Source organism: Lycorma delicatula, chromosome 7 (assembly GCF_047948215.1).
Source record: "Lycorma delicatula isolate Av1 chromosome 7, ASM4794821v1, whole genome shotgun sequence".
NCBI classification, from domain to species: domain Eukaryota; kingdom Metazoa; phylum Arthropoda; class Insecta; order Hemiptera; family Fulgoridae; genus Lycorma; species Lycorma delicatula.
This window is the reverse complement of record NC_134461.1, coordinates 7,630,578-7,656,148: the sequence shown is the minus strand read 5'-3', so window position 1 is coordinate 7,656,148 and position 25,571 is coordinate 7,630,578. Positions and strand designations below refer to the sequence as shown.

Sequence of the window (25,571 nt, the reverse complement as noted above, 5' to 3'; positions counted from 1 at the left end):
TCATCCTCTGAAGTAATATCTGACAGTAATTCCCGGAGGCTAAACAGGAAAAAGGAAGGAAGCCCTGTGTCACACCTCTCGCTACATCAAGGATTAGTTTTTTAAGTAACATGTTAAGATTCTTCGAAGGTCAGTAAAGAGCCCTGACCTAAACCCCATAAAAAATATATGAAACATGAAGGCTCACCGTCTAGCCAAACAAAAGCCTAATAATAAGACCAAGATGAAGTTTTTGTTGACAGAACATTACCAAGCATGAGTATTTGAACCTTATCGACTCCATGGTGAAGAAGATGAAGGTGTGCTGAGGCTAAGGAAGTCCCCATTTACTACTGAACCATGTACTGTATGTAAATTACATAATTTTATTATTTTGTATCAATAAAACTACTTTCTTTCAGAAGTTTGTTTTTTTTTTAGATCTGTCCCTAAACTTTCTGGCAATACTGTACATTCAAACCTTACTCTTTAGTGGGTCCTTTGTAATTTTTTCCCATGGAACTTAAGCAGAAGATTTTTTAATGAAAAATTCTCTATGCAGATTATTTTAAAAAAAAATTTCTTCATTTTTTGGTATTGGTTTGCTATAATGAAATTAAATATAGTTAACTTCATGATGAAATTATGTTCTCATAATGTTTTAATGAAAAAATTTGAGAGTTAATTGGATAAGAGGTTAGGTAATATTAATCTGTATTCAGAGAGCTGAAGCAGTTTGGTGAAATGCTTCGTATAAACAAACAGCATGCTATTGCCAGTATTGTTTCTCTGCTTTCTATTTCTTATTTTTATTGATTAAAATGTATTTGTGAAAATTTTTTTTTTATAATGCAGTGGTTTCTTTTTTAGTTCTTTCCATTTTTGAATAAAATTAAAGAATGTAAAATGAAATAAAGTAAATTTAAAAAATTCTACTTAAACAACTACTTTAACACGTTGGCTGTGATACAGATCCTGTACAAGAGTCTATAGTGAGGTGGGTGTCACATCATCGCTTATGCAGATGATGGGCATCTGGTTAAAGGAGATTCGAGGTAAAATTGAATCTCTTGATCTTGGTTAATCAAGATCAATTTCAGGGCCCAGACTTTTAAGATACTCCAGTTGTGGATTCACAGCATAAGATTGTGTTCAGCCAAGGGAAAACTATTATTGCTCAAGGGTTGACTAGCTGCTACATGAGCTTGTGTTTTGATGGCAAATCATAAAATTAGTTATGTCTCACTTAAGAAGTATCGAGTCGTTATCCTTGGATGTGAATCTTCGATTCAAGGAGCACCTTCATACATCACCATGAATGGTTTTTTGTTCTGTAGAGTGGTCCAACCTCATTGGGATTAAATTTTAGAATCATGGGTGTTCTTTACAAGGTGTTTGTGAGGCTACAATGTTTAATGCTGTATGTGTGTCTGGGCCCACCAAATGCGGTATAAATGTTATAGGAATATTTTGTTGAAAGCTCATTATCTCCTATTACTGTCTGTGATTGGAGGCATCAAATTATTGTCTAATATTATTGTCTCTTGGTAGGCAGTCGTTTATTGCAGGTGTTACGCCTATTGATATCCTTACCACTGAGCGCCAATTACGTTATGATGCAAAAATGTAGGCCATCTCACCTTTGAGCACATGCGAGAAGTAGAGAACCAAGGATTCCATTCATGACAGATCAAGTGAAATGAATCATGTGATAGCCATTACATGCATGTTATTTTCCTGGTTGTAAGAGGGTTTTATTTTACAAGTTGCTAGGAGGGTTCTCTAATCGGGATATTATTCCCAATAATAGTTCCCAATAATGTTTCTTTCTGGACATGAAACCTTTAGGGATAAGTTGGCTGGGTTTGACTGGCTCAGGTTTATGTTCAGAATGTTGACTTCATGATAATGTGCACCATATTTATGTCTGCCAAAAGTATGAAGCTGAACATACTGTAACAGTAAGAAAACTTGCAAAAATTAATCCTGATTTAAATTTGCAAATCAGTTCGAAAACCCAAAGGTCATGGAATATAGTTGCTGGCTTCCATAGGTTTTTGGCCCTACAGAAGGTGGTTGAAGAGGTTTGATGCTCTAATAGACCTAGGTAGCTAGGGACCTGCTTGGGCAGTTACTTTGCAAGAATGTTTTGCATCGAACCTCACTTAGTTAAGCTATTCATTTTCAGGATAGAGATAGATTGTGTTAGGAATTCGGTGATAGAGCTGCAATGTGGGGGGATGAAGCCATTGACCTAGCTCCTGAAAGTGGACCTGATCAGAGCGAGTTAGTTTTGCTTCTTGTTATAATTTCATAATTGTCTTTGACAAATTAAGAGGTGAATTTGCATATTGTAGGACAAAACTATAATTTTAGCAATCGGCACTTGATTAAGAGGTATGAGAATAGAATTTAGATGTTTCTAGTAGACTCAAAAAATAATATTTGGTAGCAAAGTCTAGGCATATGCATCAATGGCATCCTGACTGATGTGTAATCAGATTTAGAAGGTCTAAAATATAACCTCCAGTAAAGTCCATTAGGGTTAGGAATGGGGTGTTGTGGTGACCAGGATAGTCACAAGGATGTCTTCCTGTACAAGGGGGGATGTATGTCTGTCATCCTCGTTTACTTTTTTTATATCATGCTGTGTAATTCTGAAGATTAAATTCTGATGTTGAAGGATGAAATTCATATCAGACCTGGATGGCCGATACTGTGCCTTTTGAATATAAAATTCACAAATTTTATTATTTTAAAATTGACAATGTAGTCATTGATGGTGATAGGAAAGGAAAAAGCTTACAAGATATGATTGTCCTGCAACCCACCAGTGGAAATGTGAAAACCAATGGGGACTTGTAATGAACAAAAATTATACGCTTAAAAAAATACCACAGCTAATATCTTAAAATATTTTTCAAGAAGCAGTGTTTTTTCATTTATATTTTTAGAAGCATATCAAATTTAAAAGAATAAAGAACTTGACTCTTATATTTGTTATAAACTTCAAACGGTTTAAGAATTAGTATTTAATTTCAAATTTAAGAATTAGAATTTTGTTTTTCACATTTAGAAAAGAATAAATATAACTCTGCAGAAAATCGTTAATATTATTGACCGTAAATTTTTAGCAGATATTAAGGAAGATAATTACTTTTTAAGATGTAGAATGAAAGTACATGTATTGACGCGCACAATATTTCTTAAATTCAACTGTTGATATTTAATCCAAACTGAAAACTTTAAGTAGACATGTATAGTGTTCTTGTCTGTACTCGCCCCTCTTTTAAATTTTGCTTGACAACATTTATCCTATTTGTGTAATGAAATAATTTAACTGCATACTTTATCCACTTCATTATATAAGGATGTCTTAGTATTTTTTTACTATCATGGACATGCTACATATTCATTTCAGTTATAAAGATAAAATAATATTTACAAAAAAGAATAGTCGCTTGCCTGAAATTGAAAAGCCCAGCTCATCTAAAGCCGCTAGATTATAATGGTTATCATTATATTAACTTCTTAGCCATATACTAATTTTTTCTCTTAATTAAAACTTAGAAATGATGAGCTAGCTGTTTGTAATATCCTACACAAAGCATAATGTGTATCGATTTAGAAAGTAATGTAGACTTCTTTATAGCAGGTGGCTCAAGTTGAACCAAACTGGACATGGGAGAGGAGAAACCAAAAAGCGTAGTGTATTAGCAGCAAGCAATAACATTTCGAATGCTATGCAGCAAGTTGTGATACACATTGACCTTGAATGGCAAGAGGGGGAAAAAGCATATGAGGAGGGAACAAAACTTTAAAGGAAAAGCCAACTACCAATGCACACACACACACACACACACACACATGTGCGCGCACGCGAATATGCTGCTGACGAAGGATGCTAGAATATTTATCATCAAAGAATATTACGCACAGGGCAGATCAATGAAAGGAATGCAAGAAAAATCTGTGTAGAGTTCAACAGTAATCTACCCCGATAAAAGTCATCTCTACACGCTCATAAAAAAGTTTTTGTGAACTGGATCTGTACTTGATAAGAAGCATCAACACCCACCTGTGAAAAAGACTGTGGCACAGAAGGAAGATATTCACCGACGAACAACATGCCAGTATATCCTAAAGGACCTGAACCTGAAGCTATACAAGATTATGGCTTTACAAGAATTAAGACCTACAGACCATGATAAACATTTACGATACAGCTCATGGCTACTGCAGGAAATCGAAGTAGTTTACTTGATCCAAACCTCTATTTCATGACAGATGAGGCGTGGTTTCACCTCAGTGGCTATGTTAATTCAAAAAATTAGTGATATTGTTCTTTTGAAACTCCCTTGGAAAATATTTGAGCTACTGCTGTGTGATATAAAGATTAGTGTGGTGCGCTGTGTCAGGAACGAGAATCATTGGATCCATTTTCTTCAGAGATGCAGTGAACTCAGCGTGTTGCTGGGCCTCCACGGTCGCCTGATATCCAGTTGTGATTTTTATTTGTGGGGCAACCTGAAGGGCAAGGTTTACCAGAACAATCCATGAACTCTTTACTTACTGCAACAAAATATATGAAACACCATCATCAAAATGCAGCAGGGAGCGAGTAACAGCAAGTTGCACTGAATGTAATTCATCAGGCCAAACTTTGCCTGGATCATGGCGGTCAATGTTTCCAGCAGTACTTACAGATGTAGGAACCCATGTAAGTAGGTTTTTGGCTTTTGTTTACTTGTGTAATCTTGCCTTTACAGTTCATGTGTGCTTTGCTTGCTTTAGGTGCAGTTTATCTTAGGACCATCCCATATATATTATTTCTTTTGACATATCCTTCCACTTAGCTGCCTTAGAAATGCACAGTAGAATTCTCCCTTAATTATCTGACCGTGAATTATGAATTGACTGTGTTTATGTTTGTTTGTGAGTATTTAAAATGCCTCTGCTGATCGAGAATCCTGCCGACTGTGAAATACATGGTGTGATTCATTTTCTTAGTGCTAAAGGCATGAAAGCAACTGAAATTCATCATCAGATCGGTGAAGTGTATGGAGAAAACATTATGAACGATGGAATGGTACAAAAACGGGTTAGAGCTTTTAAAGATGGCCACCAGAATGTTCATGATGGAACAGAATGAATGACCTTCTGTCATTAGTGAAGATTTGGTGCAGAAAGTTGATGAAAAAGTGAGAGATAACAGATGCTTTACGATTTCTTTGCTCTTTGAAGAGTTTCCTCAAGTTTCAAGAAGTGCTATCTATGAAATTGTGATCGCATAAATTATCAAAAACTGTGCTCATGCTGGGTACCGGTGTTACAAGTGACCATGTTGCAGTGGTTATCAAGTCAGGTGGCAGACCTATGATGATGATGTTCAAAAGCTGGTTGCACGATACGACAGCCTTAATATTGGTGGGAATTATGTAGAAAAGTAGATTAAAGTACAGGCTTTCACATAAAAGAAAAATTGTTAAGAATAGTGTACTTGTTTTTTTTTTTTTTTTAATTTCAATACTGTACTTTAAAAACATGGCTCATACATTTTAATTTTGTTGGTTTTTTTTTAAGACATGAGAAATTGTTACTAATAATCATAATAGCAGGTCAGTCTGAATTACATAACATACTACTCTTGAATTTTATTCAAAATAGTTTTTTTGTTTAAAAGTGGATGTGTAGTGTGTTAAAATAAAACTGCATAAGAAATAAACGAAAAAAACAAACATTTATATTTAAATTTGTTAGAAAATTTTTTTAATTTTTTTTTTTAATTTAAATTATTCAATACTATTCAAATTTTAGAAAAAATATTTCATTCAATAATATTTAATTATTTTTAATTGAAGGCTAAGAAATATTAGTTTAAACATATTAAACGTTTATTTAAACATAATCACATTTTTATATTCATAGTTCTGTGTGTGATGTTCAAGATCTTTACAAATTGGAAGTAATTCAACATTTGTACAGTATGATACGAGACCCCTAGATTCATTATTTGACAAACAATGTATATGAAAAAAATAAAGTAATATAAAATGGTTGGCAATAGACATCACAGCAGGGATAGATGATACCCCGAGTCGGACATTTATTAGTATTTGTACAGGATCCAGTATCACAATAATCATATTAAAAATTAATATTTGTTTAAGATGCTATTATTTGATAGGCTTTAATTATTAAAAGTTTTTAATGTTGCATTTGGTTTTACAGATACTGATATACCCCTACCAGAAGATAGAGATCTCCAAGGATTTTTGTTACTGGAGAAAGCATTCAGCAATCTAAAGTGAGTTTTCCTTTTTAAGTATATGCATGTGTACAATTGTAATTTAAAAAAAAATTAATTCGGGATTGTTAGGATAGCCTCTACATTACTATTTTTGATTATCAAGTGTTGAATAATCAGATCCTAAGGTGTAGATATCCATTTCAATTTTGTTTCGCTAAAGGGAATTTAAATGAAAAACGTTTTTTGTGGTTATGACATTTTTTGTTGGTGTTGTTATAATCCATCTCCATATATGTATTCACTTTTGTATAATAATTTTTTTTTTTTTTTAAATAAGATTGTAGTAAAAAAATTGATAGTCAATCTGTATGAAGTCCTTTAATTAGTATTCTTAAAATGAGTCTAAAATCACAAATGATTGTTAAACTGGAGAAATGATTTTTTTCAACATTTTTGTGAAAACTACTTTAAACATACTAACAATAATTTAGTTAAGTAAATTTTAATGAGTATTACTCATCATTAAAATTTTAGAATGTAGTGGTTGATGCCTATATTGGAGAAGTACTAGATTTATGTTCTTTTTAAAGAAAAAATTAAATGTTGCTGTTGTAATATCCTGGTGTATAATTCATTTTGGAAAATTAAAATATCACAAAATCTAGTAATGGATTACTGGCCCTTATTTTAAATTATTGTTAGAACCTAGGAAATGCATTAACTGTATTTTTGTTACACGATTGCTCTTTTTATAATTAATTTTATTGACAATCTTTCTAGTGATTTTTTATGATTTATCTTATACATACTATACAGATTTTTACACAAATGATTTTAAAAATTAACTAGAATGTGTGTTTTCTTCAAGTAAGGATTAATATAAAAGTAACTTGATTTTGTTATGATCAAATAAAATTATTTTTCGTATTAATGTGGGTATTTGTACGGCCGTTAATAATTAGTGTTAAGAAGAGTGGACTGCTGTAATATGTATGTAAAATAAAAAAATGAAGTCTGTCTTTGAATCCATGTAACTTGTCAGCGAGAAGTCAAAAAAGTTGGATTCATAACTTGTTTAAAAAATTTGTTCGCTTCATAATTACTGAATGCGCTGAGCTATTCCTATAATAAAAAACAATCAGGCTACTTTACTGTTGTTAAAGAAAAAAAATATTTTCTACTTTTTACTACATTTTTCACAAATCTGTTTGCACAGTACCTCATAAATTACTGCTCAAAACTAAAACGCTAAAAAACATAAAATTTAGCAAGTGCTCCTACCTCAGAACGATTTATCTTTTGGTATGAAATCACTACTTGTGGTATACTGTAGAAATCGCTTTTGAAACCTGAAACTAAAAATATTAAAAGCCTGCCATTTTGGTTGGCTGTGGTTGTCGTACTCCAATCTTTTTATGAATAGCGTTGTCATACCCTAATCTTTTATGAATATTTTTGTTTTTGAATACCTTCTAAAATAATTTATCACAGTTCTGCCCTTTTTATTTAAAATGTTTGGGTTCTCCCTTTGTGGGTTTCTTGTTTGTGTGGTGGTCTCATATGAAAAAGTACATAGTTACAAGACAGAAGAATTTGCTAAATTTCAGTTTTGTATGTTGAAGAAAACTTATTTAAGGGTTCCTATAATTTATTCACACTTGGTACATCTATAATTCAGTACTGTCCTGCAGAGTTTGAATTGTTACAAAATGTAAAAGAATCTGTTAATTCTATTCCCAAAGGACTTGCTGAAATAGTTCAAATGTTGTTATCGTTGTGTTAATAAGGAAAACAAAGGAAACCAGGACACAATTTTAATTTGTTAGAAGGTTTAACTATTTACATTTTTTATATATTAATTTATAACATTTATTCATAATAAATATTTTAATCTGTAATCTGTTGTATAGAAGAGTGAATGAAAAAAATGACTGCTATAGGTACCGGTACTACATAAACCATCTGTCATTACATTGTCTGGCCGGTAAGTTGTATAGCCAGCCAGCTCTTCTGAAAACTTAAACAGAATCCATAACAATTTATTTTTTCACAATTTCCACTAATTTATAGAAAAATTTCATAGAGTTTTACTTTTTCTTTATTCATTAATACAGTTGTTACAATGTGACATTTGTATTGACATTGTATGTGACAGTTTTAGAAAAATCATTTTTCTAAATGTCTTGGAAATGGAAATAACAATTTTTTTTTTTAAATGTTAATTTCTAAAACCCTAAAACATTAGGGCTGAATGTTTGCTCTAATATATTAATAAAAATATATGAGAATATCTGTTCTAAAAGAATATAAGAAAATATTTATTTTGAAAATTGCCTTAACAAGAAATATGTAATAAAAATCAGGACTTAGATCCATCAAGAGTTGTATGGATTATAAGAAAAGCTTTTTCATTTATTCACTTGCTATTCACAGATTCACTAGTGATATACTACCTCAGTTAGCTGTTAGAAGAAATTGAGTGGTTTTTTTCTCACAATGATTATGAGCAAAAATATGGCACAACTTGTTTGTTTATAACTGTATAAAAAAATGTAAGGAACAGTAATAAGAATTTACCAACTATTACTATATTGTATTTTTTTGATCAGGTAATGAGATCAGTGTCTTGCATACATATTTTTGACCGGTTAAAAAGATTCAAAAACAGTACAATGAGTGTCTTAAAATGATGAACATGAAGGAAATTATTGCAAACTACAAAGTATCAGAAAATTTCTCACAGTCATTCAAGATAATTACTGTCTGATAGATATGAAACTTATTTAGGAATTCAATATCTTATTTGAAACATCTCAAACTACTTTGACCTCTGAGCATGAGAAAGATGGTGGTGGTGAGTTAATAGGAAGATTGCTGATTATAAAGGAAAATCAAGAACTGATTACCATGATCTGCTAGAATGTGCTAAATGTTATGAAAAGTTTTTGAAATAAATGGTTTGTGAAATAAAATAAATTATTTGGCTATAATCTGGAGATGAATCCATTTTCTCTACAGTGGAAGATAGTTTATTTTTCATAACCTAGGAAAGCTCACAAAGTCTGCAGTCTGTCAAGGGTATTGCTGAGTGCACTTCTCAATTATGAAACCATTGTATATCATGAATACGAGGTGCTACCCAAAGGTTCAGGGAATTTTACCATAAAAATAAAATAGCTTATCATAACTTATAATTTCCACTGTCTCCTTCAAAGTAATCCCCTTGGGCATTGATACAGTGATCCCAGCGTTTTCCCCATGATTCCATGCATCCCTGGAAGTCTGCAGGTGTAAGTGTTCGAAGCACGTTCTGCGTTTCTTCCTGAATCTCCTCAATTGTGTTAAAATGACGGCTTTTCAATTGAAATTTTATTTTCAGAAAGAGAAAAAAGTCGCACGGGGCAAGGTCAGGTGAATAGGGTGGGTGGGGAATCACTACCGTCTTTTTGGAAGCCAAGAAATTCCGAACGGCTAGCGATGTGTGCACGGGCTTCTTGTCATTGTGCAGAACCCAGCTGTTGTTACCCCACAGATCTGAATGTTTGCGCGTTTAATGCTTTCACATAACCGGTTCAAAACTTCACAATAGAACATCCCATTGACAGTTTGACCAAGAGGAACAAATTCGTTATGGATAATGCCTTTGATGTCAAAAAAAAACAATTATCATGGACTTCACGTTGCTGCGAACTTGGCGTGCTTTTTTTTGGCTTTTTTTTGGTGAACTTGGCGACTTCCACTGCGATGACTGCTGCTTAGTTTCAGGGTCATACTCGTACACCCATGTCTCATCACCGGTTATGATGTTGGTGATGAATTTAGAGTCATCTCTTGCTGAATTTTTCAATTCACTACAGACAGCTACACGATTTTGTTTCTGGTCGCTGTTCAACAGTCTCTGTATGAATTTTGCAGCAATGCGTCTCATGTTCAAATTGTCCGACAAGATGCTTTGCACAGACCCATATGACATTTGTGCGATTGCACAAACATCATGGATTGTTTGTTTATGATCTGCAACAATAGTCTCTCGCACTTTTGTGATGTTTTCCGGTGTTGCGCTTGTTGATAGTCTTTCTGAACGCTCATCGTCATCGACTGTTGTTCGTCCATCTTTGAATCGTTTGTACCACAAAAACATTTTACTTTTACTCATAGCATTGTCACCAAATGCTTCCACAAGCATGCGATAGGTTTCTGCATCACTTTTTTTAAGCATGAAGCAAACTTGATGCTGGTTCTTTGCTCTTTAAAATCTGCCTTTTAGAACTTTGCCGAAGCAGTAAAACAATGTTAACACAACCGCACGAAAGTCAACAATGCAGCCTCTCACCGTCATAGCTCTTAGAACACTGATTCACAAAGAGTACTGTTAGCCACATCTAGCAGCAGCAGGTTGTACCAGCAATGGTTCGCGTGCGAAATTCAAACTCCCCGAACTTTTGGGTAGCACCTCGTATGCTCTGAGGGAATAAGTAAAACGTAAGATAAGTAAAACGTTTACTATCAGCAAGTTGAACGTAGGAGTTCAAAGATGCAAGCAGTTGGAAACTATAAAATAACAATGTTCCAGCGTACTTGATTGTCAACTCGTAATGTGTAGAAGTTTTATCCCTTTAGTCCAACGACCACCAGACCTAATTGTGTACAAGTTTCACCTTAATCCCAAAATAAGAATGAATGCTTAGCTCAAAGATGAATACTTTTGAGATGTAGAAAAGGTGATTAGCTGAAAAGCTAAAGATGATTCAAAGACAGTTTTCTGGAGATATTTCTAGTTGTTGCAGATACACTGGAGACACTTTTGATCCATAATAATGAGTTATAATACTTATTTTATTGCGTGGAATACTCAATGTTCACCAGTATTTTGTATTTCTTAACTTTTTCTTTGAAACAAGATGTGTACAGTAGATTTTTATATGATATGTTTCTTTTTACTGTTCTAGTAATAAATTATTTATTTATTGTAAATATTGTGTTTTGTTGATTGACAGTTTTAGTAATCGTGAGGGTGATCCTAAAGTGCTGTTAAAGTTAAGAGCTAGCCGACTGCTTGATCTTGGAGATTGGTTGGCTGAACTTTCTCGACCGCGATTAATTACTTCCAGGTGAGCATGATATTCATTCTTTATTTATTTCTGTTCAGTTTATTTTATGTAATTCCATATGCATATTTAATTATTAAATTATGTAAGAAAGTATAAAGTGTTATTAGTTAAAATATCTTGAACGCATTCTTTTACAATATACATTCAAAAAACAACTGTAAACCTAAAAGACACAGTTACTTATTTATAATTTAGTCATTATGTAAGTTTGGTAACTATGATTCATTGTTTGTCAATAGAAGTTCAGTATATTATGAAATTTTGTAAAGAGAAGAGGCAGCTGCTTTGCTGATATTCATTATTCATGTCTGTTTTTGACATAATGTTATTACATGAATGATTCTTATTCTAAATTTACTCTATGTTATTCACAATTTAATCTGTGTAGCAAGTAAGCAGGGAATAGTGATGATATTTTGAACTGTATATTCTACATAGTAAAAGGTATGATTTATGTTTGAGTAATATAATTTGCGACGCAAACATTTGAGGGCTTCAAAGACACACAATCTTATCTGAAATTCCTCTGCATGATAGAAATATTGTAGTACAAGTAGAAGTATCCAAGAAGGAATGGCATTGTTTTCCATACTCTTCAGAGAAACTGTAAGTGCCATTTGTAATTCTGTACCTGTTCATAATTGATTTTAACAAAGATGACGTCAACATCTTTTAGTTTCAGCATGATTGAATCACACTGAATACAGCTGTACAGTGGATGAACATTATACCTGAAGAATTTTGTGATTTTTAGCGGGCCCTTTGTGTATCTCATTCTCCAGTTTAAGTTTACTAGTCTCTTACTTCAGGGGGCTGGATAAATTAAAATTATAAAAATACCCATATTCAGCCATTGCTTGTGCTGTCCAGTGTACAATGTGGGTTTGTGGTCAAGACCACACTTTAACATCTGTAGCAACTTAGCAGGCATTCCTGGATACTCTGTTTCCAGATACACAAAGGGTGAAACAGAAGTCGGCATCAGGGTGGGTAAGACACCATTCCCTGGTGTGCGGGCTGTGGATCCCGTAGATAGAGACAGAGTGGTTTCTCAAATGGCACTGAGAAAGGCACCGGGGATTGACCAACTTGACTTTGATATTTTCTATCATCTGCTGACTGTCATAAGAGAGCCACTTGGCAGGCTGTTCTGGTGTGCCTAAGCTGGAGCTGCTTTCCAGCTTGCTGGAAAGTGGCTTTAGTGAGAGTGCTCTTGAAATCAGGAAAGGATCCTAGTGAGGTCAGTAGTTATCAACCCATCTGCCTTTTACCAGTTATTGGTAAGTTGCTGGAAAGGCTGGTTGTGAAACGCTTCTGGGAAGACATCGATATGAACTGTTTTCTAAATCGAGGCTAATATGGCTTCATGAAAGGGGTTGGCACCGAGGATTGCATCTTAAATGCTCTTGCCGAGGTAGAAAGTGCCGACTGTAAATATGTTTTGGCAATTTTTATTGACGCAGCATTAACCTTCCTTGTGTTGGAGTTTTGTCCTCTATGAGTTGGAACGCCGCAATGTTCCTGTAGCCGTACAGCCAATAGTACATGACTTTGTCTAACTGCTAGGCTCTATTTAAAGATGCGCACCTATTTGTGGAAAAATCTGTCACCAGGGGAAGCCCGCAGGGTTTTGTTCTCTGTCCCTTGCTGTGGAACCTGGTCTTTGACGGATTTCTGGGATTGACATTCCCAGAAGGGGTCAAGGCCCAGGCTTTTGCTGATGACTGTCTCCTGTTAGATCATGGTAACTCACGACAGCAGCTAGAAGATCGAGCACAGGCGGCTTTGTCAACTGCAGAGGGCTGGGTGGACAAGCGAAATTTAAGGATTTCTATGCCTAAGACATATGCTTCTCAAGGTGCAGATAAATTATCGTACAGTCGTAACCCCCATATTAAGTATAAAGGCTGTGAGATCAGCCGAGTTAGAGTTCATAAGTACCTAGGTGTTTTGTCTGATAAGAAGTTGCTGTTTAGCAACCATATTAGGCAAGTAGCGGCGGATGCTGCCTCTGTGATGCACAAGCTTAGGAGGATTTCTCAGAAGGATTACGGGCTGTCAGGCCATCATTTGTACATGGTGTACCAAGGTGTCTTAAAAAGTATGGCCTCTTATGCTGTGTCTGTTTGGGTGCATAGGTTGGATAGAAATCGAGCACTTATTCAGAATTTAAGGAGTGCCCAGCACAGAGTATTAATAGTATGCACTGATGTTTTTAAAACAACCTCCTATGAGGCTACCATAGTATTGGGAAAGGTTCTCCCAATCAATTTAGTGGTGAAAGTTGTGAAGATGCAGGGAGGCCATGGTATTTGGGATACTGTTTCGAGCTGGGCTTGTACTGCAGCGGAACTGTGATCGTAATGCACCAGTTCTAAATTTCGTTTAGTTTCCCGCCTGCAGAAGAGGCTGTAGAGCCTCTTCTATGGATGCATGGCAGCAAGAATGGCACACCATGACTAAGGGAAGATCCTTGTATAAATTTATATAGGATTTGGGGGGTTGGTATGCCTCAAGCTCGTTTTTAAGGACAACGAATGCCCAGGTGCTCACCAACCATGTTAATTTAAATCAGTATCTGTTTTGGTTTTGCCTGGCAGTTGATGAGCTGTGCATCTGTGGGGAGGTCCAGTCAAATGACCACCTGATGTTTTGCTCTCAGGGTGAGCAGTTGGGACGTGTAAGCCAGTGGTGTATGGCACCGTGCTTAGTCCGCTCACGCTGTTAGGTAAGCTCTAGGAGCTATTTAGGATACCGGTCGTTAAACTGTTTCAAGGCTCAATAGCCGTTTGTGGCACAGACATTTGGTCATATGCTTTAGGGCAACTGAATGGGGTGGTGGCAGGAGAAATGCCAAGCAAACCGATATTCAGCAGATACCTAAGTTCCTGGGATCTTATTTCTATGTTTGTGTGGCTTCAATGTTTGTGGAGTAGGATTTTTCACAAGTGATGTAGCTAAAATGTAGCGAGAACTGTAATTATCAATTATATTAAAACTAATTCATCGCATGACAGATGTGTAAGTTACTTTCTGAATGCTATGTATCCTTCATCTTAATGTAGTATGTATCAGAAGATACAAAAAATAATAAAACATTTTTTTCTTGTATCTCCCCAGAAAATCTAATGGCAGTAATGTTTATGAAGCGGTTGGTGGAACCCAAGTTGTACCGTCTACTGAATTGTTGCGAGAACTGGAGGAGCTCAGTTTAGTTAAAATAAATGTTGGTACTCCATCGCCTGTACCTTCTGAAACACCATCGAGTAGAGCGAGTAATGCAACTCCTGAATTAAATAATCCAGCTGCTGATTTGCTGGCTGCTCTGGAAAGTGTACAAGGTACTAGTATTTATGAGCTGGTTACTGGTTTTATTAAATTTTGTAATTTTAAGTTTTGACATGTGTTTTTGATCTTGACATTAGTATTTGTATGAATATTCATTGAACAAAATCAAAAGACTATTAATTTATTTTATATGCGTAATTGAAGTTACAAAATGAACCATTTTTTGTCAAGGATAAATGAATATGTCATAAAATGTCTTATGATTTTGTACAGATTGTCAATCATAATTTTTTTTTTAAATATATGTGATTGACAAACAATGAAAGGAAGATGTAACACATAATTTATTGATGAAACAAAAGATTACTCTCATACCATTGATAAATACTATGGAATGTTTGTAAAGCAACTTTGTTAAACAATTGGCAACACCCTAAAAAAGATAAATGTGTATTTTAACATATATTAATTCAGTAATTTAAATACATTAAAAAATGTGCTTTGTGTTTGTGTACAGTTTTTTCTTACAGAATGTGAAACTCCGATAAAGTTTTTTGTTGCAGTTTGTGCTATGTAGAGTTGTCCTCCTTTTTACTCATACTGTTTTATTGTTTATTTTACATCATGTATTTTCTTTTTAAATTTTTCTAAAAACAATTAAGTTTAGTAAATTTGTAGTCTTATCGACAAATAGCTAGTGACAATTCTTACAATGCAAAGAAATATAAATGAGATTTTGGTAGTTTTCAGATTTGTCCAACAAAATCATTATCCTGTATAAAAATCAAAATTTTCTGGTCTCTAAATATGTATTATTTAATGGGTGTTATAAAATTGTGAAAGTCAGTTTAATTAAAGAAAAATTTGGAAATAAATTCAAAATTTTAGATCTAGATTGTTTTTTGTGAATTAAATACAGTATATGAGTTTTTGAATACCGTTATAAATAGTTTTTTTTTTTTTTTAATTTTTAGGATAGAAAATTCTTGATAGGTGCTTACTAATATGAAAGGAATTTAAAAGTTGCTCAGATTTGCAGAGGTTTACTAGATATCATTATGCACATGTATGGCATAACCATGGTATGGTTATTACCAGACATGTACATGTCTGGTAATAAAGTTATCTAGGGTCGTTTGGAAAGTTCATATAGAAATGGACCAAGAATGACCAGACAACTTAGGTATTTGTAAAGTATTATCTTTTAGATGGTGTGCTGTGTAGTTCTGATGCATATGTTCATTTGCTTGTTTGTGGTTCATTAATTCTTGAAAATTATTTTAAATCGCAGTCATTTTTTTTTAATATGCCAGGAAAATTTTACTGTAGCTTTTTCTCGATCTAATGTACCTACCTGATAGTACAATTTCACGCATAGCCGCTCATTTTAGAGAAGCCAGTTGTATAAATGAACGAAAACAGTCCAGCTGGCCAACAGTTTTAAATGACGAATTTTTAGAACGCACCTGTGCATTATAATGACATATTCCTACTGTAGTCACACTATGCAGGAATTATGAGAACCCAATTACAAAATCTACAGCATGTACAATATTACATAAAAAATTTATTAGTTGAAAATAAAAAACTGGTGTTTTATAACATCCTACCGCAAAAACTTCAAAAAAATGTTTGACTAATTGGTTTTGGTCGAAGTTATGTAGTTCCTTATGACAGATAAAGACTGGTTTTTTTAATTGCAAGTTGGCTTAAATGTTATATTGATTACATGTACTGTTATTAAGCATATCATTGGTTTCATAACTTTTCTTTTTGTTTTTAGAGAAACGTGCTGGTATTTTAAAACCTCATGCTCTTGTGGATGACACACTGGGAAACAATAAAAGTCGTGTACGTCAGAATGTTGCTATGCAGGCAATATTGCGACGTTCTCAAGAACAGGAAACAAAACAGGTCGGTTTCTTGTGTGTTTAACTTAAAATATTTTTTTTATTTATTTAAATCAGTATGTTTAGTATTGTAAAATTATCTGTATCTGTCGTAATCTTAATTTATACTTGACATATTTTAACTTGCACCACGTATGGAATTTCTCTTAGCAATCTTTATATTTAACTGCCATATCTTCATTGTCAGCCGGTCCCTTTGCTGATCTCATTTTGTATTTTGTCTTTCTGTATCCTTTTCGATTATCCTACTTCTATCAGTTTCTTGTTGTTTCACTATTTCTGTACTCAGACTCCCTCATATTTGTATGTCTTATTTTGTACCTTTATATCTTTGCTAATGTATTCCTGAAATATAACTATTTTGTGTATTTTATACTCAAAGTAATAGTCATTTAAAACTACTTTTAAGAAATAAGAAAATATTTGTATCAATTCCTTATATTAAAACGATAATTATCGCTCGCTTAGTGCAGTTAATCATTTTATTAATATTAAACCACTAAATTAACTATTAAGCAAAATAATAAATGGATGGAAAACTTAGAAAATATACACTTTTGTAAGAGAAAAAAGGTAGTAATTGAAATTGTATCTATTTCTTTTTAAATCGACTTATAAGACTACTTCACTATATCAATAAAAAAATTAAAAATTATTGTAAGTACTGCATAATATAATGTAATTTCTTCACTCTGCAGTTTCTTCAAATGCTTATTCGTTCACCATTTTATATAAGACAAAACACAACAGTTAATACTTAATGTACTCATATTTCCACTATTTTGAACGATATTTAAAAGTAATTTAGTCATCTTTAAATTTTAAAGCACTTTTAGGAGTTATATATGTGTACAAAGTTCATATTTCTGTGGCCTCAAAAGATAAAAACAAAAAAATTTAGGATTAAAGATCTATAAGTTTCAAATTGTTGAAGTGTGAGTACGTGAATACTAACATTTCTTTATGTTAGAATATATAAAAAAATATATGAAGCTGTTTATGAAGGTGGAATGTTGTTTGGATTGACATCACTTGCTAAATTTTATTTTATTTTTATTTGTTCGATATGTAAGTTTTTATAGCACATTTACTATTATTTTCAGAACATGAATTCTTTCTGTTACCCAGTGAAATACCTGAAATTGTTTTATGAAGTATTATCAGTTTCACAATTCAAGTCATTGTCAGTTGTAATTTCTATAAGATCTTAATTATTACTTTCACTAGCATTAAATTCATGAGTGTAAATAGAAGGTAACACTAAAAAATGTGAACTTTTTAAATGCAAAGTGGCAGCTGTGTGCAATTGGCAGCACTGCTTCATGCAGAAGCAACCTTGCCATTCGGGCATCAAGGAGCAATGGAACAGTCAACAGTGTGCTTTTGCTCTGAAAAATGTTATACAAAACCAACGATAGTTTGGAAAGTGCACAGAGGGAGTTCTGACGACATTACGATTTAGGGCATATTCCATCAAAACATGGATTAAAAATTTTAAAGAGACTGGATCAACTCAAAAAGAAATAGACAGGACAACCAAGAAGTGCTCCTACTCCACACAATATTGAGGCTGTATGCGTTCAATTCATAAACAGCTCATGGCGTTCAATTTGTAAACAAGCAGCTGTGGTCAGGTTGTACCGAGAGAGTGTTTACCAAATTCTTCATTTCCAATTAAAATTTCATTTTTACAAGTTACAAGTCATATAAGAACTGAAGGAGAACAATCACCAGTTTTGCTTTGATTTCTGTGAAAAAATGATGGCAAACGTTAACCAGGACAACAAATTTCTGGTTGTCATGCTGGTAGCTAGTGCTTATCTCGTCAGCAATGCTTACTAGTACTACTCAGTATCACTACTTATTGAATGATATTTTAGTACTGCTATCTATCACTCTCTCATGCACAGCACATTCCTTACAGTGACACACTTCCAATTCCAGTTCAGTTATGGAATTTTAAACAAACATTTCAGTACTCTTCACTGCATAAACAAGTTTTAAATACAGCATTTTTCAATATGATCTATTATAGCTATAGGGTGTCACCTCATACAGTTTAAAAAAACTAGTTTTTTGAGCATGTCTCAAGTTGTTTGATAAATTACCAGAGATTGAAAGAGATAAAAATTTTACCAAAGATAAAAATATTTTTAAAGACTAAAAGATTTTTGATTGAAAATCCATTTTATACTATAGACAAATTTCTATCATTGCATCCTGATAACTGCTATTTGAGACTAGATTTAAAAAAATGATTTTTTTGTACACACATTCAGTACTTGTTATTTTAATTTTATTTGACATTCCTTCCTTAGGTTAACATGTAACCTAATTAGGAAAATAAAAATGTCAGTAATCTGTAAACTTCAGTAATTTCCAAATTATTGATTGCAGGCATGAATTCTTTGTACTGATTACTTGAGGTGTAAATCATCACAATTACAACTTTTATTATTACTGTGTTTTTAATATTGATAAACTTCTTATAGTGTTACCACCTCCATGACAGAGAGGTAGTATCTCTCAACGTTTCATCCAGAGGATTCTGGGATTCAAATCAGTCAGACAGCATTATTAATTATAAATATAACTCGATAAAAATGTTATAATGATAAAGATTGTGACTATGATGATTATAATTGAATGATTGATTAATGTCGATTGTGACCGATTGATTAATTGATGATGATGATGATAACAATAGCAACTGGGGATGGACGATTGATAATGATGTTTGACCACTGTTGCTTGGCAGTGATTAATTGATTGATGATGGAAATGATAGGTACTGGTGATGGCCGATGATCGATGATAATGATGACTGTTAATTAAAGATTATGATTGACGATGACGATTGATGATGATAATGATAAGAAATTGGTCAAGGATGATGATGCATTTATCAAATGATAAATGGGTTAGTGAAATGTAATGCAGACTGGTACACAATAGAACAAAAGTCTCATAAAGTGAAATTTGGTGTCATCTTACAGTTTCACTTCCCTACTTCTAATATTCCAAAACAAGTTGACCCACATCCTTTCATTTTCTGTTTTTCGCCATTCTCATTATAACAATACACGTGCTATGTTAAATGGTCTTAACAAGCAGCAATTGAATTTTTAACACCAGAAAAAGTAAATGCTAGTGACAGTCATCATCTGGAATTCGTTTCTGGCGATGAAACTGATTGAAATACTGTGAGTAGTCTGGCGATAAACTTTTGTGCATCTGAATATTGAGAATTAATTTTGCAGCAGTCGACCGGTTTTTATGTCCGATGAAAAGCACCTAAAAATGATGGATGAATAGATTCAAAATGACAGTCACATCAAATATCAACACATTGCTACCTGAATAGGCACTTTGAAAGAATGAGTAGAACATATTTATTGCAAAACTGGGCTACCATAAAATCTGTTAACAGTGGGTGTTATGCAAACTTACAGAAAAGATAAAACTACGAAAGAAATGTGGTGAACAGCTTCTGAAACATCATCGTTGTGGGGGTTTGACTTCCTTTTAAATACTGTGATGGTAGATGAAACTTGGATGCATCATTACGACCCAGAAGAAAAATATGGCATACCGGAACTGTGGTTTACAACAATAAAAACAATTTAAAACACAACATTGGAAAAAAATTCTCTTGACAATATTCTGGGATTCCAAATTTATTTATGTGACTGACTACCTGGAAGCTAGATCAACTGTAAATTCTATGCTATACATAAAGATTGATATAAAACACCTTAGGAGATGTGTGTATTGGGGTTCAACAATCCATGGAGGCAATAATTCTACAAAAAGTTAATGCTTGGCCACATACATCACCTACAACTGCCTTGGTTCTTATGATATTGAAATTAAAACTATTCCTCACCTTCCATACACTATATGTAGATTTGGTGCCTTGCAATTTGCACTTCTTTTCACAATTAAGGAAAAAATTAAGGGTTGAAAAAAGAAGTAAGTAGTGAAGTCGCGTATCAAGTAAAGACAAAACCCCCCATAATTCTTCTTCATTGATGGAATGAGAAAACGGGTTCGCCATTGGGAAATGTTTAGTTGTAAATGGTGATCAGATAAAAAATAAATTGTAAGTTTTTGTAGAAAATAAAATGTAATTATGCCAAATTCGTTTCATTTGACTATCTTTCAATCGCGAGTTATGAGGAACTGTGCATAACATTTCACCCAGCCCTCATATTTGTAATCAGGCATAAGCCTCTTGTTACTTTAAGAATAAAGTATTATTATTGTATTTTTATATAATATTTGATACCACTTGCATTTTGAGTATCCGTTTCAGCTATTGGAACAGAGGTCTGTTGTAATCGTAAAAAAAAAATAATGAAACTCACAATCAGTGTCTATTCAACCGCTTAATTTGAAAGATCATTAATATAATGAAATAATTTTGGACAAATTCTGTTGTATATTAAAAGACAAATAGGAAAAATATAAATTTTCTTTTCTCACTGTTATTCATTCATAAATTTTATTATAATTGTAATTAATAGTTTATTGTACAATATTATACGTTTTAGGTCACATTCAGGACACCATCTCCTAATATCAGTCCGTCAAATGTTGTTATGAATCGGGTGTCTAATGACTGGCATAAAAATCAGAACCAGAATAACTTACATTCATCACCACAGTTCGGCAGTTATCCAGGACCTACATCTTACCACTTCGCCCCTCCCGCTTTAGATGCCAGATTTCCACCTCCACCTCTGTTCCCTCCGAGCAATCCATGGCAAGAAGATAAACGACAACAGTCACCGTGGTGGGTCGAAGAAAACCAGGCCGTATCAACAATCGGTCACACGCAGCGCAGTGAGCGTCCGGGTGCTAGTGCAGTGGCTCCTCAGTCTGTTACCAGGTAATTTCCCTTAATCTTACCTTTTTTAAACTAGATAATGAATTATTTTAGCGATTTATAACAGTTAACAAAAATCTGTCTTAATTGTTTTCTTGTCATAATTTTTAATAAGATTGGATTTGAATCACAGAAAATTACATTTTCATCTTACACGTAACATTTAGCGCATAAGATGATGCATTGAAATTTACAATCTTACCTAAAGGTAAGATTGTAAAATTTCAATGCATTATATTAACTAATAATAAAATATTCCTTAATTTTACATATAGTGTTTCGTAACAAAATTTTCTTTACAAAATAAAATAGACAGTTTTTGCGATGTACACTTATATAAAAATAAAACATTTTGTAAATGAGTTACTGATTTAATTTTATTCATGTTGTTAATTATATTATGTAGAGTAAAAAATAATAGTCCCTTGCATAAGAAAGTATCTACTTATTATTTCTAATTTTTGTTCTATTTATTTTCACTCACAACATCGGAAAATTTGATTAAAAACCATTATAAATTAAACTGCATCTAAAACATAGTAAAATTTATCCTAAAAGAAAGTAAATAAACAGATGGTCAGAGGTTATAAACATACCACAAAATGACTATCGATCTGTTAGTAGTTTTCAAAGTCGTGCGAAAGGAATTTCTTTTTAACATAAATATTGTTTGATTGTTGTAAAAGGGAGATTAGAATATGTGGTATTATGTACAAAAGCTAGTGGTAAAAAAATATTAAGAACAAAAAGCAAGCGAATTAAACCATCTAACTAATGTTAAACTGCAATATTTTGATTTGATTATATAAATAAGGCATTTTTTAATTCCCCTTATTTAAAATAAATTAATAATTTTAAAAAAAGTTTTTTTTTAAAATTATGTATTTTATTAATATCTACATTTATAACCTCTCAGAATTAAAAAAATAGTTATTTTTACTTCCTTTGCCTTTGTGACAATTATCTTTGTGTAGATTGCAATTCGATTTATTTCAGATGCGCTACACAACCTGGCATAAATTTTGCCCCTCCGCCACAAATAGCCAGTGCTTCTGATTTGTTCGGTGGTGTAAACTGGACCGTTACAGCCGGCGGAAGCAGCAGTGTTAGCGGTACAACTGGATCATCAGGTGTCGGAAGTGACATGAAATTAGGACCATTTTCAGCTCTACCGCCTCATCCTACGCATCATCCACACGGATTATACAGTCACACTCATCCGCCGCCACTGCATCATGCCTCACAGTACAGCAGCATTCCTTCACCTACAGAGCACAATAGTAGACAGGTGATCGTATAAAAACATGTAATCTGTTTTATTATAATGTTTCTTTTAATAATTAATTTATTTTGTTCCTCACTCACTCTGAGAAAAGTGATTTAGGGTGTTTGATATTTATACAGGGATTGTCATTTTCATTTCTTAAACGATCATTGTCATTATTGGATACTGATGTAAAATAAAAGAATAAGTGGTTTTTATGTTTTCCAATTTCTTAGTGTTTACTGGTGTGTTTTAACCATTGAAATGGCAGTCTAGTTTCATATTTCAACTATTTTTTTTATATTTTTTTCTGGAAACAGTTTTTTAGTACTACCTTGTTTTTCTGTTTGCTTATTAGAATTGTTTTAAAAATATTATTGCAATTTTAGAAGTTGGTATAATCAGGTGTCAGTGTACATGCAGGTGTAATGCAAAACATATAATTAAAATGTTTAGAGAATTAATGTATTAGCTTTATTTATACATTAAGTGGCACAACAGGTTTACATTAAATTTACTTTAATAAACCTTTATTAAATTAAATTTTAATAAACTACTCGATTACATATTTAATTTTTAAGAAAAGAAAAGGGTTTTTAAATGAAAAAGCAGTATTACTATATTTGCTTTTTTTTAACAATTCCACATTGCTTTTAGTTTGGTCACACTGCAGTATCAAAGTTAATCATAGAGGCAAACCATAACAATTGATTAGAAACGGCCATTATTTCTTTCACATCTTGTATGACATCTGTAGAGAAAGTACATTCAATATTCAACGTTGAAGAATATTCACTCTTTGCGCCAGGAGTTTAAAATCATATATTACAGTAATTGTCACATATTATGAGTTAAAATATTGCTTTACGGTTTTGTTGGAGCTCTTGCAGACATATTTTCATCTGTTTGTCAGAATTATAACTGAACCGTACCAAGTGCACAACTTATTTATAGTCATTAATGTTATGTGTACTAATGCATAATATGTTATGTCTGTACCACAAAACCAAAAATATGTAAAAAAAAAACAAAAAAAAAATGATGGCCCTTGTTATTATTGTGTTTTAATGTTTGGTACTTCATCTGTACTAAAAATAAAAAGTTGTTACTTTAGTAGAAAGAGAAAAGTTTAATGTTTCAAACCAAATGGTCAACCATTTTTTTTCTTTTTTTTTAATGTTAAAATATTTGAAATTTGTAATAATATTTGGTCCTTATTCATTGTAATATATATAATTACAGGTGGAGTCGCAACAGCCGAATACATTTTCCCCTACTTATTCATTATTTAGTCCAGCTTGGGCAGCGCATCAACCTAGTGCTCAGACTACTTCTTCAGGCGGTGGAAATGCTGGTGCCAGTAGCAGTAACAGTACACTCATGGCTGGTGGATCTTCAATCATTGGACAGCAGGTGGCTACACTTTTTATTTATCTGTTTTTATGCATGTAGGTATACGTTTGTGATATATAGTGTTTATAGATTATAACCGACCTACATGGTCAGATAGAAATGTTATACGCTGCACTTGCATGGGCTCATTGCATGGTCTTTAGATGTTATAGGGAGATTCTTTTGGGAGCCCAGCATCTCTTATGTTGGCGGTTACAGGCCTGTGTTGTGGGAGGCAGTCTGTGTTATTGCTGGCATTAAGCCAATAGATATTCTTGACATACAACATAAGGAATATTATATTTCCAAACAAGATGGTCTTCTTACTTCGGAACATATGTGGGAAATTGAAGACCAGGGTTTTATATCTTAGCAGGCGAGGTGGAATGACTTAGTTGGTCATTACATGCATGGCATATTTCCAATTGTGTCTGATTTCTTTTAGGTGGATTTCCCCCAATCAGTATATTTCGCAGTTCGTTTCTGGGCATGGTGCTTTTCAGGAGAGATTTGCTAGGTTTCATTTAATAGATTCAGGTCTATACCTCTGGGCTATGGAGTTGATGACATGGTGGACCATGTCCTTCATGTCTGTCCCTGGTACATGGCTGACCGTATCTGAGTAGTTAGAGAACTTAAGAGAGTGAGTCCTTTCTGGATTTCCAAGTTAATTGGAAGGTCTGAAGGGGAATGGTCGATAGTGGCTGGTTTTCTCAGTTTCCTTGCATTACATAGATCAGCTGAAGCTGTTTAAACAGAATAGGATCCAGGGTGGCTAGGGTTTTGGCCGAGGCATTTGATTGGCTGGGGGTAGGCGTTTTGGCAATGAGCCTCAATTAATTCAGAAGCATTGGTTGTTGAGTGGTAGAGCCGCTGTCAGCGGGGGGGGAGTGAGACTGCGCTACCAAGGGCATGGTTGTCCATGCAGCTGTGAGCTGTGGCACAGTCTTGCCAAGAGCGGTCTTCGATTGTGATGGAGTAAATGTCACACGGTTAATTTAGAGCAATATTTGTTAAAGTTGAGTGGCGGAGCTGCTATCGGCATATGGGTGTCTGCGCTACCGAGGGCATGGTAGTCCATGCACCCATGAGGTGAAGCACTGTCTAGCCGAGGACGGTTTCAGGTATCATGTTTATAGTGATGGGCGTGATGGGATGTAGGTCTGAATTTCGTTGTTACGTATAACATATCTTGAACGGTATGAATTTAGCATTATATTGACTACTTAGTTGATGGTTGAGGCACAAGCATTGGTATTAAAATTGGACTAGGCGCAGGGTTTGCACTTTCGCAGACTCAGTTAGTGATATTGTAAGAAAAAAGATTGAAGATGTCGAAAAGAAGCCTAAAGCAAAGGCATTGCCTGAGATAATAATTTTTACTGACGTAAATGTCTGCAAAGGCATTTTTATCAGTGGCATCCCAACTGAGGCCTGGCTGATGACTGAGATGTACTCAGTTAGAGGATCTAAAGACGACCTCCAGTAA

The 25,571-nt window shown here is 33.6% G+C and overlaps 1 protein-coding gene across 4 annotated transcripts in view; it reads left to right on the top strand.

Moving 5' to 3' along the window:
• The window catches only part of LOC142327904 (nonsense-mediated mRNA decay factor SMG7-like), a 78,366-nt gene that overhangs the window by 45,254 nt on the left and 7,541 nt on the right, over nucleotides 1–25,571 (top strand). For all 4 annotated transcript variants that reach the window (XM_075371266.1, XM_075371263.1, XM_075371262.1 and 1 more), the window contains exons 11-17: nucleotides 6,211–6,286; nucleotides 11,227–11,340; nucleotides 14,461–14,681; nucleotides 16,412–16,542; nucleotides 21,092–21,429; nucleotides 22,423–22,714; nucleotides 23,933–24,103. In XM_075371266.1, the coding sequence (XP_075227381.1) occupies nucleotides 6,211–6,286; nucleotides 11,227–11,340; nucleotides 14,461–14,681; nucleotides 16,412–16,542; nucleotides 21,092–21,429; nucleotides 22,423–22,714; nucleotides 23,933–24,103 (1,343 nt within the window). The remainder of the gene's footprint in view (nucleotides 1–6,210; nucleotides 6,287–11,226; nucleotides 11,341–14,460; nucleotides 14,682–16,411; nucleotides 16,543–21,091; nucleotides 21,430–22,422; nucleotides 22,715–23,932; nucleotides 24,104–25,571) is intronic.